This window comes from Saimiri boliviensis, assembly GCF_048565385.1.
Source record: "Saimiri boliviensis isolate mSaiBol1 chromosome 19 unlocalized genomic scaffold, mSaiBol1.pri SUPER_19_unloc_4, whole genome shotgun sequence".
NCBI lineage: Eukaryota > Metazoa > Chordata > Mammalia > Primates > Cebidae > Saimiri > Saimiri boliviensis.
Window position 1 is genome coordinate 1,208,337 of NW_027412505.1, and position 24,730 is coordinate 1,233,066.

Below are 24,730 nucleotides of genomic sequence, written 5' to 3' on the forward strand. Positions count from 1 at the left end.
GACAGTTGTTGATATCTTGCTGCAGAAGATCAGAGAAGCTGCACATATAACTGTACAGGCATTACCTGTATTGAGATGAGACATTATAGAAAGGTAGTATATTGGAGTGACCAAGAGCATAGGGTCTGATACATAAGATCTGAGCTCAAGGCCTTTTGAGAAGCTGCTCAAACCTGAGGAAATTCTATAGACCCCTTTGTGCCTCCACTCCCTGGTCTGCATGGGGAAATCTTGGTAATGGCCTATGTTATGCTAAAAGGGTAAAAATAGTGACATGGACATAAAGCCTTAAGAAGGTGAGTGCTTTCTAAGTGCCATAAAGTGTTCAACTATTTTATGTCTGGAAGAATAAGCCAAGCCCTTGGTAGTGGTAAATATAGAGAAGGCACTTGGGGAACTGCCACCCAGAGCTGACAGTTTAAGGAAGTAAAATAAAGAGATTGGAAGCGACCTGTGTAGAGTCATGACACTGATGAAAGATAGATCTGGGACAAGTATTTGGTTGGTTTTCTCGGGACAGAGATTCCTGAACAACTAAGGCCTCTAAATCATGGCCTGGACCCTGAACCTGGAGCTCTTTCCACTCCCTTTCCCAATCCTTCTGCACCAAGGACTCTTCGGGAAGGCTGATGTCCTAGAAGAGGTGGCTGAGTCCAGAGAAGAGCTCAAGTCATTAAACAAAACTCCTGTCTCTAGGTTTTAACTCCTGGGCTAAAATATGGCACTTTTCTGCAAACAAAGCCTTTCTGAGGAACAAATTTAAATGTCTGTTCATCCTACCCAGGGCCCAGAACCATCAGCTGCCTGGCAGTGAGCACCCCTCCATAACCAACTGACCACCCCAAGGTACCAAGTTCTGCTTGGCTCTCAAGCTAGTTCAGATCTCAGGACATTCCAAACCAATTGCCACCTAATGGCTGTGCCAAGAATCAACTTCCTTTCAACTAACCAACCTTGCACAAGCAGTTAATGGGAATTAACTGAAAATGTGGCCACCCAAGTTGGTTTTTCAGTGATTTAGTGAATTAAATATTTAACCCCCAATGTCTCACTGGCTATTGTTCTGCACAATGATCTGAGCAGCCTGGACTAAGGACTACCTGAGAGTAGGCAGTGTCTCAAGAAAATATATTGAAATAATGTAGAAGTCACACATGATGAAAAGAGTACTCAAACTTATTTAGACATAGTGTTCAGCCATGGGTTGACATTAGAGGAATGTAAACAGAAAATTTAGCAGCTTCAACAGAAAGATACATGGCTCTTACTATCAGCATGAGATGTTTTCTGTTCATAGGAAACAATTCATAGTTATCAAAAAGGCTGTGGGGTGGAGGAAGGAAGTTAAAGCTGCTGCTGAAACTTTGAAGAAGACAGTTATCCTAGCCAAGTAAAAAGATCAAGGTTTTTAAGGGGAAGAGAAACAGAAGGCAATGATATGTGACCTGTAAAACATCTATAAAGGGATGTGGTACAAGTTGAAATTCTGAGGCATAAATCTGAGAAGTTTTAAAAAGAAACAGATTTGAGAATGAAAAATTATTACCTCTTGTAATCTCATTGAGAACAAATTATTGTCTTAAGAATAGTTTTTTTAACTAAAAGTTTAGTTTTGCATTAGTGTATTTTTAATATTATAGCTAATTTTAATAAGACCTTATGAACCAATTTATCTAATGCCAGGCAGTTTTCACTGCAAGGTAAAATTCTCATAAATCTTACATGACTTCTAATAATGTTTCCTATTTCTTAACTTTTTATGTCCTTTTGATTGGATTTATCTTTAAAAAAAATTTTAAATTAAAAGAATTCCTCAAAACTTCTAAATTAGGCAAAAGTGTTTCCCATCATGAAATTTATTTGTATTTTCTAAATATCTCCTATTTTAAACTGCTCTAATATTTGTTTTCAGATTTTGACATCTGTATTCAGAAGACTTTGGTGTTTCATGGAATGTCTCATACTGTATTTGGTATCAAGATCCTGATGAAGGCGGTGTTATTGTGTGTCTTCTCTATCTACTCTATGGAAGCATGTGTACAAAAAAAAAAAAAAAATTGGCATGGGAAACAGTACTTATTCCTAGAGAAAAATATATATAAAATATCTTGATAGAATCAAAAATATAAACTGAGTAATAAAACTCTAAAACATATTTATAAACCTGTAGACAAATAGGAATTGGGGAAATTTTTAAAAATCAGAATGACATTTAACATACAGGAAAACTGGCCCACCTGAAGAAATTACAGTCAGGAGACCGAAATGAACATACATACCTCTGAGACAACAGTTAGAAACATTCCCCATCTTGCGAGCCAGAGAAAATTTCCAAGTTGCTTTTACCTGCCAACCTTTGATTGCCAGAATAGCACCTGAAATCAAAGGCAAGACCTACATCATCAGATCACCTTAGCAACAGATCACCATAGAATTTTTGCAAACCTACATGTCACAATAAGGGGCGCAACTGCTTGATCTAGACCAGACCATTTTCACATGGACAGGGGGGTCACTTGGACTGCATGTTTCATTTCAAAACTGAATCCCAGACCCACAACATTATTCTGTGTGTATGAAATAAACATTAAAGGAAAAAAAAGATCTGCCTCCCAATATATATTTGATGGTGAAAATTTCAGGGTGAAGAGAGGAAAGCCTAATTCACTGAGAATAAGGGGAGATTCCATGTTTGATATGAAATGTCATTCCTACCCATTTCTACTATTCTTGAGTCACCACAGTCCTAGGTTCAACAATTTTAAACTAGCTCCAAATTAAATTTAAAATGTGTAAGTTCAGTTTTAAAGTTAATCTCTGATAATGTAATTCTTAGTAATTGTATAAAAGCTTTTCTACTACATATATAACACCTTCTTTTTTCTCTGTGTGCAACTAAGTTTGCATACTGATTTCTGAATCTCAAGTTTATCTAGAGATTTCTCTGACATATACATACATATATACGTATATATATATGGCAGGATATTCATTGACAGATGAATAAGAAATTGGCACTGTGTGTTCAGCATGGGTTGTTTGAAAATATATAAAGAATGCTTTTCTAAATGGAGAGTTCTGATAACCTCAAACTCCAGGATCAAATATGCATTCTGGTTCATCAGTCAACACCTGATCACACACATTCCTATGCTCTGGCCATGGGAATTAGCACTTTGAAGGCAATTGAAAAACTCCCAAAACATAATAGAAATAAAATTTTTGGAAAATGAGAATTGTAATTTTTTTAAAAAATGGTTGATACTACCCATTATGATATGAAATGAGGCTAAGCATGGTGGCTCACACCTGTAATCCCAGAACTTTGAAAGGCCAAGGCAGGCAGATCACCTGAGGTCGGGAGTTCGAGACCAGGCTGGCCAACATTGGGAAACCTCATCTCTACTAAAAATAAACACACACATACACACATACACACACACACACACACACACACACACACACACACACACACACAATTTAGCTGGGTGTGGTGGCAAGTACCTGTAATCCCAGCTATTTCAGAGGCTGAGGCAGGAGAACAGCTTGAACCCAGAAGGCGAAGGTTTCTGTGAACAGAGATCCCGCCCCTGCACTCCAGCCTGGGCAACAGTACAAGACTGTCTCAAAGAAAAAAAAAATAGATGTAAAATAATGCAGTATAAATTTCCATCAGTGTTGATTCATCATAGGTTTTAAAAATTATTAAATCAAATGGGTCATAGATTAGGTTAAAAAAAAAAAAAACCTGCATTGATATACTTTTTTTTTTTTTTTTTTGAGACAGAGTCTCACTCTGTCACCCAGGCTGGAGTGCAATGGTGCGATCTCAGTTCACTGCAACCTCCACCTCCTGGGTTCAAGCGATTCTTCTGCCTCAGCTTCCTGATTAGCTGGGTTTACAGGTGTGTGCCGCCACATCTGGCTAATTTTTGTATTTTTAGTAGAGATGGGGTTTCACCATGTTGGTCAGGCTGGTCTTGAACTCCTGACCTCGTGATCTACCCACCTCAGCCTCCCAAAGTGCTGGGATTACAGGTGTGAGCCACCATGCACGGCCAATACTGAAATTTTTTTTCAGAGATTATCTCACTGAGGGGATGGTTAACAGGATTTGGGAAGGAACATACCTGTGAAAATAGAGAATTTTAATTATCAACAACTGAATAGAAAAATGGGGTGTGCATTTATAAATATACACTTTTGTGTGTGTGAGAGAGAAAACTTAATTAAAAATCTAGACAACAGATTTATATCTCTTAATGCCAAAATGGGAAGGAAATTTTTAAAAACAGAATATATTAGGAAGAATACAAAAGAATGAGCATAAGGCTTTCCTTCCTGCTGCCACCTGAGTGTTCACCGTATATGAAAATAAATGAGTCTTTTACATTGATAGTCAAAGCCCTTTTACAAAGTTTTGTCTTGGTGTCAGTGCTACATGATCGTTCAATTAATAAATCTAGAAAGATGTGCAGAAACTTCATTGTTGTTACTTCCAGACGCAGAAGCTGGTAGGCTGCAGAAGAGGGAAAGACAAGTCCAGATTTCAGTGTGCATTCTTCTGTACCTAGTGAATGACCTGCAAGTGTGTTATTCCTGATGTCTTTACTGTGATTTTTTTTAAACAAAAAACTAATACCCCAAATGCTGGTAGAAAACAAACATTTCAATTTGCTAATGCTTCACAGGGACAGGAATTCAGGCAAAACACAGAAAAGATAGCTTATTGGTGCATGTTGATGCCTGGAGACTGCAGAGAAGTCTCACGGACTGGGATGGAATCCACAACAGGGGATTGATCATCTGGACGTGACGTCATGCTCAGGTCCACAGAGGAACTTGGGCTTGGCTGGAGAACTTACCAGACTTCCCAGCAGCAGGCAGTCTCGGGACACTCAGACACTGGCGCGTGTCCCAAGTGAAGCAGGCAGATGCTCATGGCATTTTTAACATAATTTTAGAAGTTACACAACATCACTTCGACATCATCTGCCAGTGAAAAGTAAGCACTAGTGTCAAGTCTGGTTAACCAGTGAGTGAGAGCACAGACTCCACTTCTCAAAAGGAGAATAGCATGAAAACTGCAAACATGTTTTAAAAGCCACATGCATATTCCAGTTTAAAAATCCCAAAATACCTCTCAAATATGTGAAAAAGGGCCTGTCATTTTATGGCACAGGCCAAGGGTAAGATAACTGTGGGTTTTACTTCTGCAACAGCCACTGTAAGTTGACTGACAAGTACATACAAACATTCAGGGAAACTAACCAGTGTTACAGGATAACAGGTAACAAAAGGTAGTTTAGACCTGAAATGTTGCTCTATGAACAAACCGTTTCATCCACTCTGTTAACTTAAACAATCACATGATGTATGAATTTGGAAATGGAGAGGGGGCTTTTTCCCTCTACTTTAGATTCACAAGTTTAAGTGAAGGCTTGCTATGTGGGTAAATCATGTGTTGCTGAGGCTTGGTATTGGACCTAATTGAACTAAAGAGCTTCTGCTCAGCAAGAAACTTTATTTCTTATAAAAGGTTACACACGGCCCACAAAGGGGCCATCCCACAGGCTGGGAAGCACGTCTCCCACCAAGGGAAGAGCCTGGCACAGCACATGGAAGGGAGTCGGGGCAGGAGCTTTACTCTGGATAATCTGGCTAAATAGAAACTTTCGGCAGGTTACAGGAGGAGCTATGAATATTCATGACAGTGGTCCTGATGCACATGTACAGACCAAACATGCATGTAACATATGACCCATGTTCGCTTTGAGGTAAAGACAGTGTTTAAATGTATTACAATTAGGCTCTCTACCTCAAAAGGTCTTTTCGGGACACAAGGCACACAAGTGCACAGCCTCTATCAACTGGCCACAGCCAGTCCGTGGTGGGTAGTCTCTTCATACAAGAACGTTACTAAAAACAATCTCCTGTCCCATCAGAGCTATAGTTATGGCTGCTAGAACATGGGTTAGGGGCCAGTTAGTCAGTGTCTGGTGCTGAGCTATCATGGTTTTAACGGTGCTTATTTAGCTGCTAAAGAAAAAGAAAACCCTGTGGCAGTCAGAACAGTTTATTCCTTAAGTTTAGGGGTGTGGGACTCAACCCTTGCCTGGTGTTTACAATTTGGTACCTTGATGTCACAAAGCTTCCATTCTGTCAGTCTTATGATGTCTATTGGAGCAGTCATACAGCGCAGTTGTGTCTAAACCATGAAAGAAAAGGGGCACACCGAGGCATCAGATTGCCCATCCTATCATGGCCTGATACCCAGCACTGAGCCAGTGAGGAGCAAAGGCCTAGGGCAGGCTGGACTGAGTGGTCCACAGGAGCCTCATTTGGAGAGCCGACTGCCTCAACTCATGGCCCCACAGCCCAACTTCACTAACAAGTCAATCCCTCCATCTGGAAAATCTGACAGCCTGTCCCATTTTTAGTGCCCTCAGTTTGAGCACCTCTCTGTCAAACCATCAAGAAAACGCTGGCTTCTGAAGATGCGTGGACAGCCTAGTGCATACACTGGACACTCGATAAATGCCAAGGGCAGCTACCTCCTTGGTGTCCAATGAGGACAACTGTCATGATCTTGACAGTGCAGCGTGAGTCCCAGACAAATTCCTTCTTCCCAAAATGTAGAGCAGGGGGGACCAATGTGGGGTGCAGGGACTCTTCAGTCACCTCTCCTCCTGAGCCACCAGCCAGGACAGGTGGCCTGGATGGCACCATCTTTGCATAGTCCTCTTTTCGTGGAGGCTTCTTCCCCCAAGACGCCACCTGAGCCACCCACTGGCGAACACAGACATCCCTCTCCCCATTCTGTGCCAAAAAATGGAGACCCAGAAATCTCCTCTCACACTCATGGTGGAACCATGACCAGGACCTGCCTCTGACACCCTTAGAAGTCACAGAACCCTCTGACATGGGTGGGTAGGTATCAGGGCATGGCTAAGTTTTGTCAGAAACTGGGCACTGGGGGAGTCAGCACCCCAAGGCTGCCTTCTGCACACAAGCCCAGTCTTCTGCTCTGAGGGTCCTGGGCCCCAAACAGCCCCAGCGGAGCAGTTGCCACATGGGGCACCCCCCGCAGTGACTGGATCAGATGTGTCTCCACCTTCGCAAGGCAGCCAAGCCAAGCCTCTGTAGCAGAGTCCAAGGGGAGCTTAAGGAGTGAGCACAAAAAAGGCCTGAGGGTCTGCTGGGGTGGAAGGTGAAGGGAAGAGAGCTGGGAGCCTCTAGAGAAGGTTCCAGCCCAACACAGACTAGGGGTCAGACAAGCCCAGGGCACAACCCGGGTGATCCTAGCCATCTTCATGGGAGGCAGCCCAGGTATTCATCAGGGCCATCCTCACTGAGGCCAGCCCAGGTGTTCAAAGTTATGTTCACTGGGACCAGCCCAGGTGTTAAAAGCTGTCCACATTGCCTTCAGCCCAGATGTTCACAGCTATCCTCAGTTGTCCTGATCTAGGTGTTCATCATGGTCCTCACTGAGGCCCTGCTTAGGTGTCAATAGCTATCCTCACTGGACCCAGCCAAGGTGTGCACAGCCGACCACATCAAGGTCAGCCCAGGTGTTCAATGCTGTTCCCATTGGGCCCAGCCCAGGTCTTCACTCCGTCCTAATCAGGGCCAGCCCAGTTACTCACAGCCATCCTCACTGGGCAAAACCCGGTATTTATAGCCGTCCTCATTAGCTCTGCTGAGGTGTTTTCAACCATCTTCAGCCCAGTTTTGGTGATCGCAGCTGTTCTAACAATGGCCAGCCCAGGTGATCAGAGCGAGCCTCACTGGGCTAAGCACAGGTGTTCACAGCTGTCCTCAGTGGAGCCAGCACAGGTCCTCACAGCCGTCCTCCTCTGAGCCAGGCCAGCTACTGACAGTCCTCCTCATGGGGACCTAGCCCAGGCGTTAACAGCTGTCTTCACTGCGGCCAGCCTAAACGCGGACTGCTGTCCTCATTGGGCCAAGCTTCGACGATTACAGCCATCCTCTCCAGGGCTAAGTGTTCACTGTCATGCTCACAGGCTCCAAGACCAGGTGTTAACAGCTGTTCTCATTGTGCCTTGCCTCGGTGCTCACCACAGCTGTCCTCATCAGGACAAGTGTTCGCTGCCATCATCTGTTCCCAGTTCAGGTGTTAATCGTCTTCCTTAATAGTCCTGGCACAGTTGTTTATAGCGGTCCTCACTGGGGAGAGTCCAACTGTTCAGACCCATTTACCTGAGGACCTGCCCAGGTGTTTCCAGCTGGCCTTAATGAATCAAGTTTAAGTTTTCAAAGAGGTCCTCACGAGGGCCAGTTTAGGTGGTCACAGCCATCTACATGACGTCAGCTGAGGTGTTCACAGCTATCCTCACTGGTGGCAGCCAAGGTGTTCACAATCATAATTGGTACCAGCCAAGGTATTATATAGTCACTCTCACTGGGCCTGGCAAGGTGCTCATAGCCATCTTCATCTGAGCCAAATCAGGTTTCCACTACTGTCTACACTTGGCCCAGCCCAGCTGTTCAAAGCTAGCTTCATTGGGAGCAGCCCAGGTGTTCATTGCTGTTCGCATCTGGGCCTTTACAGGTGTTCACAGTGGTCTTCATTAAGGCCAGCCTACGTGGTCACAGCCATCCACATTGGCAGCAGCCTCGATATTCAGAGTCATCCTCATCAGAACTAGTCAATTTGTTCACAACTGTGGTAATCGGGGCTAGCCAAGGTATTACTGGTCACCCTCATAGAGGCCATCCAATGTGTTCCAAGCCCTTCTGCTAGGGGTCAGCCCAGGCTTTCATGACCATCCTCTCTGGGCAAAGTCCAGGTTTTCATAGATATCCTCATTATTCCCAAGCCAGAAGTTCCCAGCTCTTAACTGGGTCCAGCCTAAGCATTCACAGTCGTCCTCAGCTGACCCAATTCCAGTGTTTCTAGTCATTTTCGCTGGGCCCAGCCCAGGCGTTTATAGTGGTCCTTTTCGTGGCAAGTCCAAGTGTTCATAGCCATCTTATTGTGCCCTGCTCAAGTACTCACAGCCATCCTTACGGGAGCCAGCCTGGGCGTTCACAGTAGACCTTGTCAGGGACACCTTAGACATTCACATTTTTGCTCTCTGAATCCAGCCAAGGTATAATATTAGGGCTACCCTCATGAGGACGGCCCAGGTGATCACATCTGTCCTCATTGGGGCAGGCTCAGGTATTCACAGCCATCCTCAGTTAGGTCCAATCCAGGTTTTCAGAGCTGTTTTCTTTGGGCCCAGCTCAGGTTTTCTTTTTTTGTTTGTTTGTTTTCTTTTTTTCTTTTCTTTTTTTTTTTTTTGAGACTGAATCTCGCTCTGTCACCCAGGCTGGAGTGCAGTGGTACAATCTCAGGTCACTACAACCTCCGCCTCCCGGGTTCAAGTGATTCTCCTGCCTCAGCCTCCTGAGTAGCTGGAATTACAGGCATGTGCCACCATGCGAAGCTATATTTTTGTACTTTTAGTAGAGACAGGGTTTCACCATATTGGCCAGGTTGGTCTTGAACTCCTGACCTTGTGATCTGCCTGCCTCTGCCTCCCAAAGTGCTGGAATTACAGGCATGAGCCACCGTGCCCAGCCTCCAGCTCAAGTTTTCACAGCGGTCCTCACTACAGCTAGTCCAGGTATCAACAGCTGTCCTCACTTGGCCTAGCCCAGGTGGTCATCGCTGTTCTTATTGGGCTCAAGAGAGGTATTCACAGTTGTCCTCACCAGGGCCAGCCCATGTGTTGATAGCCATCCTGGTCTGGGTGAATGTCACAGTTTACAGTCATCCTTATCACACAACCGTACAGAACCATTCATGTTGGGCCTAGCCCAGGTGTTCACAGCCATTCTCAGTGGAGCCATAACCAAATGGAAAAAATAAGGGAGCCACAACACACACCCAAAACAACAGACAGTCAACACATTATTCAAAAGCACACCAAAGACACAACCATTGAGAAACATGGGTATTCATGTGCAAAGAACTGAAACAGGACCCTTGTGTTGCACAGAACCCAATAAATCAACACACAATAAACTGAACACTTAAGTCAAATCCTGAAGCCAGAAAACTCCAAGGAAAACACACTGAGTATTTAGTTGGGGGCAACTTGAATGCGAGCACCCAAGCTGCAACAAAAACAAATTATGAAAAATACACCCACAGACAGTTCAACAGCCTCGCCAGCTTCCTCTTTCCCCTCACAGGACCCAGAAATCACCGCTTTAAAAAGCAAGATACATGGTGAATGAAGAAAGGAAAGAGGAAAAAAAAAAGAAAATATAAACACCTGAAACTAAGGACAACTTTAGGGACTCTGCAAAAGAGGCAAAACAATAAACCCAATGAGAAGGCCTCCTACCGACTGGGAGAACATTATGAAAAATCAGGTCTCTGAAAGGAACCCTTAACTAACATACACAAGAAACAAGGGATACTGAGCCACAAGATAAAACCCAATCCACAAGTCAGAAGTGCCCAAAGGAACAGTAGGGGCATTGCTGAAGAGAAGACATAAAACTGACTCACACGGAAAAGAAAATTTTCTCCACATCACTAGTCATCCCCCAAGAAATCAAAGCGACACTCACATGCCCCACTGAGGGCAAACCTCACTGAGAATAAGTATTACCCAAAAGGCAATGCAAGTTTTTCAAGGCAGGGGCCAGGATAGACTTGCAGAAAGAAAAACTCTACTTCACTCTTGTGGGCAGTGTAAAGTATTATATATGCTGTGGAAAAATAAAGTAGGAGGTTTCTCACAAAGTTGAAACTACAAATACCAGTTCATTTAGCCACCTCAGCACTGGGTAGAAATTTACAGAAAAGGAAACCAGTCCCTAAGGAGATGTCTGCCTTCCTCTGTTTCATGAAGCATTTGCTCACAAGAGCCAAGGAATGGGGTCAGCCTACCTGTTCATTCCCCAGGTGGAGGGACGCAGAAACTGCAGGATGTATGCACACGGAGTACCCTTCAGTCATCGAACTTCAGAACATCACCTCACTTCTGGCAAGGCAGAGAAACGAGGACACTGGGTCAAACAAAATGAGACAGGCAGAGAAAGACAAACAAGGCATGTCAAATCTAAACAAGTTCATCTCCCAGAATCAGCAACTTCAATGGTGTCTACCTGAGGCTGCGGGGGAGGGCTACCAATCACTAGAGAGTCACGCTTAAATGAGAGGCATGAATTCTGGTTGTACTGTCACACAGCAGGGTAAACTGGCATTAACAACCACCTAGCATCCACTCCTAACAGCGGGAAGGGAAGGTGTGAATGCTCAGGTGTTCATGGCCATCCCGCCAGCTCCAGATGAGGCATTCACTGCTGTCCTCACTGTGCTCAGTCAAGGTGTTCACAGCCATCCTCACAGGGACAACCAGATATTCACAGCTGTTCTACTGTGGCCCAGGTTTGCTGTTCACAGCCTTCCTAATCAGGGTCAGCCAGTGATCACAGCTGTCCTCAGTAGGCCCACCTCAGGTGATCACAGGTGTCCTTACTAGGTCTCCAAAAAGTCTTCCTTGCCATCCTCACTGAGGCCAGTCCAAGTGTTCACAGCTGTACTCACGGGGCCGAGCCCAGGAGTTCACAACGTCCTCATCAGGGCAGATGAGGTTTTCAAACCTGTCTGCGCTGGCACAGCCCATGGTTCACAGCTGTTCTCACTGGCTCGGTCCAGTTGCTCACAGCCGTCTAAGAGTGGGCAGCCCAGGTGTTCACGGCTGTCCTCATTGGAGCCCACAGGTGCTCACAGCCGTTCTCATCTGAGCCAGCCCAGGAACTTACATTCCTTCTTATGGGGATGCGGCGCAGGGCTCAATAGCTCTCCTTCTTGGGCCAAGCCCAGATATTCACAGCTGTCTGAATTGGGTTGAGCCAAGATTTTCATAGCCATCCAAACCGGGGCCAGCCTAGTTGTTCACTGATATGCTTATAGGTTCCCAGACCAAGTGTAAATAGCTTTCCTTCTTACGTCCAGCTCAGGTGTTCACAGTCTCCTTCCCTCAGGACCCACCAGGTGCCACTGGAAGCTTTTAGGTGACTTGGGTTGCATCCTGGGGAAGAAACAGCTCCTGTTCCCAGTGCTGATTGCTGAGGTGGGAGCTTCTATAGAGTTTCTTCAGTGTGTCTTCTCTAGTGTTTTTCTTTTCAAAGTGAGTGTAGAAGGTTTCGTTTTCTTCTCCAGCAAGGTGGAGAACCCTGGAGGACACCAGGTGGAATGAAATCAGCATGCACAGAAAGAAAGATGGCATGTGGGATGTAACAAGGTCAATCTCCTAGATGCAGAAACTTCAATGGTGGCTACCTGAGCCTGCGTGGGAGGATTCCAAATGGGTACAAAATCAGAACTAGATGAGAGATGTGATTTCTGGTTACACTGTTGCACAGCAGGGTGGACTGGTTTCTTTTTTCAGCTTAAAACCTTGGTTTTCTGAAAGATTTCTTTTTGTTGTGATTAAGGGGTTCACCTGCCAGCTAGTTACATGGCTACAGAGCAGGACACTGAAGCTTGGGTCCCAAAGACATCTGACACTGAGGCAGTGAACCCAGTTACAGTCAAGTACTTCTTCCATCCCAAAAGGATTGATGTGTACAATTTGTCTGGGCCCAAGGAAAACAGCTATGAATAACTGGGCTGGGCCTAATGAGAACAGCTGTGAAGGCCTGGAGTGGGCCCGAAGTGGATAACTGCAAACACTTTAAAAAGAAAACAAACAAACAAAAAGTAATAATTCCCAAATGCAATAGAAAGGTAATGTGAAAGAGCACTTAAATGCTTCTCACAACCAAGTTCACTATTAGGATGTGAAAGCTTTTACTGAAGAAAGATGTACTTCTATTCAGCCATCTGTGCTTTTCCCTGGACCCTTTACCATAAGTAGGTAGAGCATGAGATCTAAGGCCATGAGATGCGGGGTTTCTCTCTTAGAAACTAACCAACCTATGAAATAAAACATAAGGTCATCCTTCAATGTGTGAAACACAGTAAAGCAGCATTGAAAATTAATGTTCTTTTAGAGGAAAGATCTGAACAAATATTTCCAAGAGCTAAAAAAAAATCATAAAAAATACTGAATATAATTACTATTAGCAAATCCCTAGGAATTATGAATGACCGTTCTCAACATTCTAGTCATTTGAAACCAACTACCAATTTCAAGAAGAATGGTAGAGACAATCTTTTTATAGGTTCTTGGTGATGGAATTAGTCTGGAGTTAAAGACCAAAAATGATTATCACCAGGGAAACAGTGGAGCCAAACTCAAAATATACAGCAGCCTTAAATCTAAAGAGTAATGAGGTGAAATGCCTTCCAGAAGTTCTCAGACACATTACACTGCAGCTTGCTTTCCATCGAAGATTCAAAAGGGACACTGCATGTGGTAGGACATGCTGTCCTCTGGATTGTCTGTGTCATCATCCTCTAAAAGTAATGACTAATAAGGAATAATAAAACTTAAGTTAGAAGTATGTACACAGACTTCACAGAAAGCCTTGACAGATGTACTCGTGAGCACCCACATTGCTTTCTTGGAATGCTCATGTATGCTCAAACATGACAACAACTACACATATTCAGTTTCAATACTTCCTAGCTGGTATAATTATGAATGCATCATGTCTTTGAGCCTCTGATCAATTAGGAAAAATCAGTCTAATACCAGGATCTCCTCAACAGGTAAGTGCAACACAACATAAATGAGAAACTTTCAGTATCACTGACTGCCATATCATAAGCTATTATCACATCATTTAAAATTTCTGAGATCGAGCCTATACATTACTTTCTTGTTTTTAGAGACAGGGTCTTGTTCTGATCCCCATGCTGGAAGGCAGTGGTGCAATCACAGCTGACTGCAGCAGCCCCTGAACTCCTGGGCTCAAGAAATCTTCTTCCTTCCAACTCTTAAGCAGCTGGGACTACAGGGACATGCCAACCACACCTGGTCAGTTTTTTAATTTTTCTGTAGAGATAAGGTCTCACTATGTTGCCCAGGCTGGAACATACTTCAAAAATACGATGTTAGTAATTTTATATAACTTAATTTGAGAGTAGCTCTGGAGTTCAAAAATCACATTAGGTCAAGTTCATCTGTTATACAGGCAGCTTATCACAACAGCAGATTTATTGAAATGTGTGACCATGAACAACATGTCTATACAGATTTCAGAAACTACTAGAGTACTTCTAAGTTATGTCTAGTTTTAGCAAACTCTAAAAGTAATAATGTTTGAAACAATTTTCAGACAATACACATACACATCTATACACATCTATCACACCAAACAGGACAAAGGAAGGGAATCCCCTCAGGGAGCCCAGGCTGCATAGAGACTGCTGGAAGACTGCATTCATGGAACAAGTTGTGCCACCTTCCTCAGCCCCATACACCTTGAACTGCACACACATTCCACTGAGGCAGGTACTGGGAAAGAGAGGAATAGTAATAGCACAGGAAGAGGAATTAGCATCTCTGCCACAGGCACATTTTCACTATAGCTTTAGGGGATGTCTGAGAGAGAAAACAGAGATACTCCCAGATTTACTCATGCAGTATGTGCTGAAAGTTGTGCTAGCAAAACCTGTGTTCACCAAGTACTCCTTCAAACACCAATACAATTACAAAATGCTGTCTCAATGTTTCTCTTTCATTCATAAAATGTTTGGCACATATTGGGTGTGTAGTTTATGTAATCACTTGAGTTTGATTCAACAAGTATTTATTAAGGGCTTACTATGAGGTAGGCACTGTGCCAGGGATACAAGAGAGACAAGAGATGTGCATGGATCCTGATCTCAGGGAGCTTACACAATCTAGTAGGGTAAGCAGGCATAATAAAGTAAATATACTGAAATATATTTACAAATTAAGATTGTACTCTGAACGAAAGAAACAGAAGTCTATGAAGTGGTTACCAGAAAGTGGTTATCCTCACCAGTCTGGACAGTTAAAGGCGGCTCATATTGTAATCCCCTTCCATTCAGAGAGGTAAAATTCCTCTACTCAATGACTTCTAGTAAACATACATGAAAAAGATTAAATATCCTATCACGTCACTTGCATGTGTTGAAGTAATGTAGACCCCAGTACAGTGCTTTTGGGTATAAACCCAGAAAAGATATCTCGGATAAAGCTGAACACAACAGTTCTCCAAGCAAAAAAATACATATATATTGTAACTAGACACCTGGAAATGCTATCCCTACAAGATCTTGGTTCTCATGCCATAAGCAGAATCACTTCATCTAAACACATCAAATATAAGTACTCATGTAATAACCAACCAGCTTACAAAAACCTGTATGTCTTTTAGATCTCCAGGAATTGCTAAATACTGCACACTTTTCATCATCATCAGACATACGCTTAGTTCTAACACTGAAATTTATGTGTGGTCTGAAACAGAATTGAAAAAAATATATTACAAAGTAAGAAAAACTGGGCTGGGTGCGGTGGCTCACGCTTGTAATCCCAGCACTTTGGAAGGCTAAGGGGGGTGGATCAGGAGGTCAAGAGATCGAGACCATCCTGGCCAACATGGTGAAACCCCATCTCCACTAAAAATACAAAAATTAGCCAGGTGTGGTGTCATGTGTCCGTGGTCCCAGCTACTAGGGAGGCTGAGGTGGAAGAATCGCTTGAAACCAGGAAGCGGAGGTTGCAGTGAGCTGGGATTGCGCCACTGTACTCCACCCTGGTGACAGAGCAAGACTCCGTCTCAAAAAAAAAAAGGAAAAAAGAAAGAAAGAAAGGAAAACTGGTTTGTAACACAGACAAAAATGTAAGTATTTATCCAACACAAATGTTTTCTTCATTATCTATAATCCCTGACTTGAAAAAATATTAACTGTTCCTTTAAATCTGTTTGTTAAATAAATGCATGAAAAGCTAAACCATAGCATAAAATAAACAGTATGAAACTAAAGTATTGGCCAGGAACAGTGGCTCACGCCTGTAATCGTAGGACTTTGGGAGGCCAAGGCAGGTGATCACAAGGCCTGACCAACGTGGGGAAACCCTGTCTCCACTAAAAATACAAAAATTAGTTGGGTGTGGTGGCTTGTGCCTGTAATCCCAACTACTCAGGAGGCTTAGGCAGGAGAATCACTTGAACCCAGAAAGTGAAGGTTGCAGTGAGCCAAGATCATGCCACTGCACTCCAGCCTGGGCAACAGAGCAAGACTCTGTCTCAAAAGTAAATAAATAAATAAATAAATAAATAAATAAGAAACTAAAGTATTACGAACTAATTGTTTTAAAGACAAAATCATTCCCAATTTATGTTCCCTCACATTTCTAAATTTTGCAAGTGCTGCTTCTTCTATCTACGAAAAGTGTTTCCACTTCATTTCCCGCAAGTGTTTATGTTACATAACACTCAACTCTGACCTACAAAGAGTAAGTCTGACTTCCTGTGATGTTAGAGGAGAAAGCGAAAGGCAGGTTGAAATGCATCCTCCCGTCCCTGGTCTGGTATTGCAGTGCATGCACAACTTACATCCCTCTTGCAGATTTCAATGTATACTGAGCTGTTCATTGCTCCATCTCTGGGCTCACATTCTTCTCATTGCCGGAATGGAATAACCTTCCTCTCCTTGTTTCACTTGGCTTGATAGCTTTTCAGGCTCTCCTTTACATTTCACCACCAGGCCTTAGGTGGACATCAGAACTCAACTGGACATCCCATCTACAAGTGGATACAGTGCCCCAGGAGGATGTCTGGCCCTAGGTTGACACCCAGGCTCCAGGTTAACACCTGGCCTAAGGTGAACAGGATATGGGTTCACACCTAGGCCTCCAGTAAAAACCAGGCTCCATGGGGATTATTATGCCTCAGGTAGACACAAGGCCCCAGGTGGACCCTTGGGCCTCAGGTGAATATCTATGCCCCAGCTGAACATCAGTCAACAGGTGGATGCCCAAGCCCTTGGTGAACACCAAACAACAAATTAACATCAGACCCAGAGAGACATTTGACCCCATGTGGATACCTAGGTAGTCTGGTAAACATCAGGCTCCAGATAAACACCAGGCCACAGAAAGGTAATAGGCCACACCTAAACACCCAGGCTTCAGGTGGGTATCAAGCCCAGCTAAATGCCAGGCCCCCAATGGATGTTGAATTCACGTGCCAGGCTGACACCCAGGTCCCAGTTACACACCAGGTCATAGGGGCACATCAGGCCCCAAGAGGATACCCAAGCCCCAACTAGGTATCAGGCCACAGGTAAACACTCAGGCCCCATGTGCACATGAGGCACCAGGTGAATAGCCAGTCCCACTGTGGACATAGGCCCCCAGGTGAATATCAGGCTTAAGGCTGACACCTGGGCCCCAGGTTTACATGAGGACTCAAGTGGACACTTCACTCCAAATGGACATCAGACCCCAAGTGAAATTCAGACCTAGATGGATACCTAGGCTCCAAGTGGACATCTAGTCCCCAGATAAGCACAAGACCCCAGGTAGACTTCAGTCCCTAAGGTGACACCCAGGCTTCAGGTGGACACCAGGCTCATGGTGGAAATTAACACAAAAATTGACACCTAGGAACTCGGTAAACACCGGGGCACATCTAAATTATTAGGGTCCAGGTAAAAACCCACACCCCAGGTCGACACCAGGCCCCAGATGAACATCAGGCCCCAGGGTGACACCAGGCCTCATGTGGTACCTAGGTGCCTGGTGAACAACAGGCTGCAGATTGAATCCAAAGCCACAGCAGGGTTACAGACTCAGGCCCCAGGTGGGAATCAAAACCCCCTGGTAAACCAGGCTCCAAGCAGACATTAGGGCCAAGCACAACACCTGGCCCCAGGTGAACAACAGGCCTAAGGTAGCTATCAGGCCCCAAGGGAACACTAGACTCAAGGTGTACATCAGGCACCATATCCCAGTTGACACCAAGTCACACAGGCCCCAGGTAGACACCAAATCTCAAGATGGAAATCAGGCCCTAGGTAAACAGAAGGCCCCAGGTGAACATCAGGCCCCAGGTAGACATCAGACCCAAGATAAATACTCATCCGCAGGTAAACACCAGACCCCAGGCAGATTATAGGTCCCAGAAAGATACCCAGGCCCCAAAGAGAAATCAGTCCCTAGATGAACTCTGGTCTGCAGGTGGACATCAGACTGGGTATCCACCTGGGATATGGTGTTCACTGGGAGGCTATATCCACCTTGAGACTATTATTATTCTGTGGCCTGGTATTCACCTGAGCCCTGAGAATCAATCTGATGCCTGATATCCACCTGGGACCTACATAACCACCAGGGGTCTGGTGGTCACTTGAGGCTTGATGTCAACCTGTAGTATAGGTCTCCACCAGAGGCCTAATGTCCACCTGAGGTCTGGGGTTCACCTGGGGCTTGGTGTTCACCTGGAGCCTTCGTGTTCACCTGGATCCTGGTATCCATCCAAAGCCTGGGGTCTGCCTGGGGCATTACTATGTCCACTTGAAGACCAGGTACCCAACTAGGGCCTGATTTTCACCTAAGGCCTTATAGCCACATGAGGCCTGGGTATACCCCTGAAGCCTTGGTATCCTCCTTGTGCCTGAGTCCATCTGGGACATTCTGTCCAACTGAGGCCTGGGTATAAACCCTGGTGCCTGATGTATATTTCAAGTCCAGGGTGCACCTGAGACCTGATGGCCACCTGAGGCCATATATCCACCTGGAGCCAGGGTGTCCACTTGGGGTCTAATGTTTACCAGGAGGAACACAAGTATTCACCTGGGGCCTCATGTATACCTGATGCCCAGGTATGAGCACGGGGCATGAGCATCCACCTGGGCCTGATGTTCAACTGGAGCCTGGTGTCCACCTGGAACCTATTTGTCAACTGGGAACTTGATGTCCACCTTGTGCCTGATGTCCATTTGGAAACTGGAATCCACCTGGGAACTGGTATACACCTAAGACATAGTGTCAACATGGTGTTTAATATCCAACATTCACCTAGGACTGTCCACTTAAGACCTGATGTCTGCCTGGAACCCAGGTCTCCACTTGGGTCATGAATATTGACTGAGGCCTGGATTCTCACTTGGGGCCTTACGTCTACCCAGAAGGGGCACAATGCACTCTACCCTATTCCTAGGAAAAGTTTGTGGAGAGTTGCCGTACAACCACCCCTCACAGTTCAGGAACATGCCCTCCTAAAGACACCATTCAGGAAAGTGACTTGGCCCAGGTCACTGTTTGTGGCATGAAGATCTGGAGGCAGCACTGGAAGACAGAGATGCAGCTGCAGTCGCCCCAGCTCCCCTCCACCAAGTAGCACCCCAGGTTGCTGGCCACTTCTAAATCAGGTGCCGGAATTGGGGCCCTGGAACTCACAGTTCCACATGGCTAGGAGGCCTCACAATCATGGTGGAAGGTGAAAGGTGCATCTCACATGGCGGCAGACAAGAGACAGAGTGAGAGAGCCAAGTGAAAGGGATTTCCTCTTATAAAACCATCAGGTCTCATGAGACTTATTCACTACCATGAAAACAGTATGGGAGAAACTACCCCCACGATTTAATTATCTCCCACCAGGTCCATCCCACAACATGTGGTAATTATGGGAGTACAAGTCAAGATGTGACTTGGGAGGGGACACAGAGCCAAACCATATCACCTTCTATGCACATCTCTGAACTAGGTACAGAAAACTCAACCAGTGGCTCAAGCATGTCACATTGTTCAGAGGAACTGGGGCTGCTCACCCAGCACAGTAAGACTAGCTATCCACATCAAGGTTTTGCAGGAGGAGAAAGGAAGGCATTTATTTGCAGGGCACCAAGCAAGGAGAATCAGGCAGCTCATGCTCAAGTTCCAACCACCCAGTTGGCTTACAGGGAAAGATTTTTAAAGGTGGGAGGCAGAGGCGACAGGCAAAGCCATAAATCAATACATGAAGCCTCTACATTTGGTTTGACCTAAAAAAGCAGACAATTGGAAGCAGAGGCCCACTTAGGCTCACATTAGGACTAGTAATCCCAATACTTTGGAAGGTGGGGGAGGGAGGATTTCTTGAGGCCAGGAGTTTGCGACCAGCCTGGGAAACATAAGGAGATCCCATCTCTACAAATGTCACAGGTGAGTTAAAAGATTTTCTGATTTGTGATTAGTTAAGGAGGTGAAGCTTTGTCTAAAAATATGGGGTCTGCAGAAAAGAATGTTCACTCTGGCCTGTGAGTGTGGCTTCCTCCAGATCCCTCAGGAAGAAATTTAGAACAAGAACTCCAATCACAGAGTTTAGTCCTCATTTCCTTTTTATCGGAGGTCTATGTGCTAGTTGATCGGTTTAATGGGAGTCTAGGTTTCTGAAAAACAACTCAAGGACACACACTAAGATGTTATGTTTAGATTCTATAGGGAGTGATTTGGGTTGACTGTGTCCCCACCCAAATCTCATCTTGACTTGTAGCTCCAGTAATTCCCATGTGTCATGGGAGGGATCTGGTGAGAGATAATTGAATCATACTAATTGAATCAGGTGTCCCCAATGGTAGTGAATAAGTCCTACGAGATCTGATGGTTTTATCAATGCGAGTTCCCCTGCACAAGCTCTCTTGCCTGACGTCATGTAAGATGTGACTTTGCTTCTCATTTACCTTCTGCCATGATTGTGAGGCCTCCACAGCCATGTGGAACTGTGAGTCCATTAAACCCCTTTTCTTTTAAATTACCCACTCTTGGGTATGTCTTTATTAGTAGCATGAGAACAGAATGATACAGGGAACAAAAACATTTCTTGACTCTAACTTCCTTGGCTATTGTTTTAAGCTACAATGACCTTATTGTTTGCAAAGTTGCTGGTTTACTTCTCAGGACTAGCTAGGTACCTGGAATTTCTTTGAAGGAACTCCAAGAAAGATTTTTTCTGTTTTCATGCTGGGGTAGGGGAGTGACACTCAGCAAGTCCCTAAGAGTGGTGCCTGATAAATCTCAGTTACAATATTGCTAGGGAACATATGACCCAGCAATCCCACTGCTGATGTACACTCCAAAGAAAAGACATTAGCATGTCAAAGAGGCATCTCACTCTGATGTTTGTTTGCAGCACTGTTTACAATAATTAAGATTTGGAAGCAACCCAGGTGTCCATCAACAGATGAATGGATAAAGAAAATGTGGTATATGCACACAATGGAGCACTATTCAGCCATAAAAAAGAATGAGATCCAGTCATTTGTAACTACACGGATGGAAGTGGAGATCATTATGTTAAGTAAAATAAGCCAGGCACAGAAAGACAAACATCACATGTTTTCACTTCATGGGATGTAAAAATCAAAACAATTGAACTCATGGACATACAGATGGTTACCAGAAGCTGGAAGGGTGGAGGGGGGGTATGGTGGGGGACAAGGATCTTGGGTAGCTAGGAATGGTTAATAGGTTAAAAAAAGTTAAAAAGAATGCATAAGACCTACTATTTGGTAGCACAACAGGGTGGCTATAGTCAATAATAACCCATATATTTTACAATAACTTAAAGAGTGTAATTGGATTGTTTGTAACTCAGAGAATAAACACTTGAGGGGATAGATATCCTGTTCTCCATGATGAGCTTTTTCATAAGATCTTTCCCTCTGATTCCTTAGTTTGGATGAATTATATAATATAATCATAATAATTATACAATATATGTATATTACATATATTATGTATAAATATATTAATAGTACAGGCCAGGTGCGGTGGCTCAAGCCTGTAATCCCAGCACTTTGGGAGGCCAAGGCGGGTGGATCACGAGGTCCAGAGATCGAGACCATCCTGGGTCAACATGGTGAAACCCTATCTCTACTAAAAATACAAAAAACTAGCTGGGCGTGGTGGTGCGTGCCTGTAATCCCAGCTACTTAGGAGGCTGAGGCAGGAGAATTGCCTGAGCCCAGGAGGCAGAGGTTGCGGTGAGCTGAGATCACGCCATTGCACTCCAGCCTGGGTAACAAGAGCGAAACTCTGTCTCAAAAAAAAAAAAAAAAAAGTACATATACTATAACCTATATTATACATGTGCCATAATAGAATATAATATATATTATGTAATATGTCCTATTATATATTATTTTCATAAATATTTATATTAACACCATATAAAATAATTTATATATGAATATATACATATATGACTATACAAATTTATGCCTGTATCAAAACATCTCATGTACCCCACAAGTAGGTACACCAACCATGTACCTACAAAAATAACAAATAAAAAACATTTAAAAAGATTACTAGGGAAGTAGGGTCCATACAAGATGGTGATAATATATGTTAGCAAATGCTAAATGCCAAAGGCATGGCACTCACAAGTGCTTCAGGGACTGTGAAACTACCCCCAGGCGACAAGTCAAGCCAAAAGGCGCACACACACACACAGACACACAAACACACACACACACGATCCTGATTGTGCTGCGGGCTTGCAGGAAAAAAATGCCCAAATTTCCCTGGCAGTTGAACCAAACAGTGGAGAGGTGATTGCTGAGCTCTTTGGATAAGAGGTTTTGAGCAGCATTGCCTGCTTTTGTTCCTGATTGCTGCGAGAATTTTCGCATGTATCTTTTCTCTGCTTCTGGGAACTGGAGGCCTCTGAGCTGGTAAGCAGTCTCTCTGTCACAAGAGGGGACAAGAAACTGGGGACCCGGGAAAGGAGGGTGCTGTAAGGAAGAGCTAGCCTGCTTCAGCCACGTTTGTTGTTCCTTCTTTATTGGCACACTTTTGGGAGCAGCAGATAAAGACTGGCAAGCGTCTAACCTGCCTAGGGAATAGTCTGAGACCCACCTTGCTGCTTGCTTCTTTTTCTTCCCAAGACAGACCTTGGTTGCACTGTGTATTCCATCAGCTCCTGGGAGACAGACAGGTGAGGACTAGGAAAGGTGACTGCTGACTCCAAGCAAATGTGTTGCTCTTGAGACCTGGGGCAGGGGGGAGAGAGGTCTGTCTGGGCAGACTCAGCAGAGGTCGGCACAAGGACTGGCTGTTGACAGTCTGCGAATTTGTAGCTCACACCTGTGCCCAAGAGCCCTTTCCCTCTCATCCGTGGGGGCCCCGCCACATCTTCTCAGGTCCTGGGGCAATGGGATCCATGGTGGGTGGACGATGCCCTGCGGCAGCCGTGCCTCCTGGATGTCACCAGGGCGGTCACGCAGAATCCTCCCCCCCCCCCACAAAGTTTTGACCATTGACTCCTCCACCTCGGCTCCCCACTTTCCCTCCTGGGCTCAGGTTCTGATAGCAACCCTAGGGTGTGGGCTCCTGGGACGAAACAGTGAAGGCAGCAGGCGCTGGATTGAGTCGTCCTCTGCCAAGGAGCAGTTTACTGGAGTTAATGTAGGCAGCTCCTTTGGGAAGGGAAGGAAGGAGCACCGTCTGCTCGCCCCCGCGTGTCTGCCTGTGTGTGCTGTGCAAGGGCGTGCGTGCGTGCTTGTGTGTGTGCGCATGGCCAAGGCGTTCCTCAGGTTGTGCAGCTTTGAAACCTAAGGAGCCATTGGAGTGGCGGAGGGTGGTGGTGGGGGCTCCACCGCAGGCGGCCCAGGTGAGCCCAGAAGCCCGGCTCCTGAACTCGGGCGCAGGCAGAGCGGGGACGGTATTGCGGCGGTCGCCAAGGTCCCGGGGCCAGAGCTGCAGGGATGAGACCAGAGCTGCAGGGAGTTTCTAAGCAGGCAACTCCGGCGGGCCTCGGCCATTGGGCTCCGGGGCTCAGCGAGGCAGCCGCGCACAAGGGCTGAGCCCTAGCGGCCAGCGGGATCAGGGGAGGTAGAGGAGCGCGGGGTGCAGGGGGTGCTGGGCACACGTCCCCAGACGGAAGCAGAGAACGAGGACAGGAAGGCCGAGCCCAGATCGCGCTCTGAGTGGACGAGGGGTCTCGTGCTGGTACCGGAGGGCGCGTGGGGAGCGGCCCGGGGGCGCTGTGGCAGCCAGGATGCCACCATGGGAAAGCGGCTGCCGGCTGAGGGCGTGAGCAAGAGGCTGAGGACTGCCAGCTCCGTTCTGAGCCGCCCCCTCCCTGCGGGCATAGGAGGAAGCCCCCCCCGAGCGGTGCGGAGGTGCCTCACCGCGGGGCTGCGGGGTGTCGGCCCAGCGAAAGGTGAGTGCCGCCGCAGGGTCGTCCGCTCACCTGCTTACCGCTGTTCCCTCGCCTCTCCTCTTCCTTAGGTCCTCGCCCCTCTCCAGGGTGCCCGAAATTCCGGGTGTTGCGGGCCCCGGTGTTGGTGTTCGGACTCAAGAGGGCAATCGGCAGACGACTCCGGTACCTGTTGGCTCCAGCACCGGGCACCTTGGGGGCCGCCCCGACCACCTTGCCCTCCATGCAGTAGTCCTGGGTTCTGTCCATCTCGGCCTCAGCGCGGAGTGCTAGCCTACCTGGGCGCCTGCTCCTTGCTGCCACCCACCCGGGGTCCTGGGGCGCTGGGATGCAAGGTGTAACTCGACAGGCCTCTGCAGTCCGGCTGGGACCTAGTCCCTGAGCTCCAAGCAGCTGATGAGTCTGGCGCCCAGGCAGGGGTGGGCTCCGTCTTCGCTGGGCAGTCTGGGTTTGCCTGGGTGCGGTCTCCCCCGACTAGAGCAAATCAGAGACTTGGTCGGAAGGCGCCTAAGCAGCAAAAGGTAGTTCTGGGATGGCCTCAGAGCGAGGGAGAGCGTGGGACTTCCCAACCTGATGGGCTAGGGCACTGAGAGCAGGGGCTTGTGTCCTAGCCTTCGTCCACATGCGCCACGGCCAC

The 24,730-nt window shown here is 45.9% G+C and overlaps 1 protein-coding gene across 1 annotated transcript in view; it reads right to left on the bottom strand.

Annotated features, from left to right (window-relative positions):
- Positions 1 to 23,046, bottom strand: part of LOC141583344 (uncharacterized) — a 33,255-nt gene extending 10,209 nt beyond the window's left edge. The window contains exons 1-2 of the mRNA XM_074392562.1: positions 22,791 to 23,046; positions 2,280 to 2,375 (exon numbers count right to left, since the gene is read on the bottom strand). Of these exons, the coding sequence (XP_074248663.1) occupies positions 2,280 to 2,375; positions 22,791 to 23,046 (352 nt within the window). The remainder of the gene's footprint in view (positions 1 to 2,279; positions 2,376 to 22,790) is intronic.
- Positions 23,047 to 24,730: the final 1,684 nt, after the last annotated feature.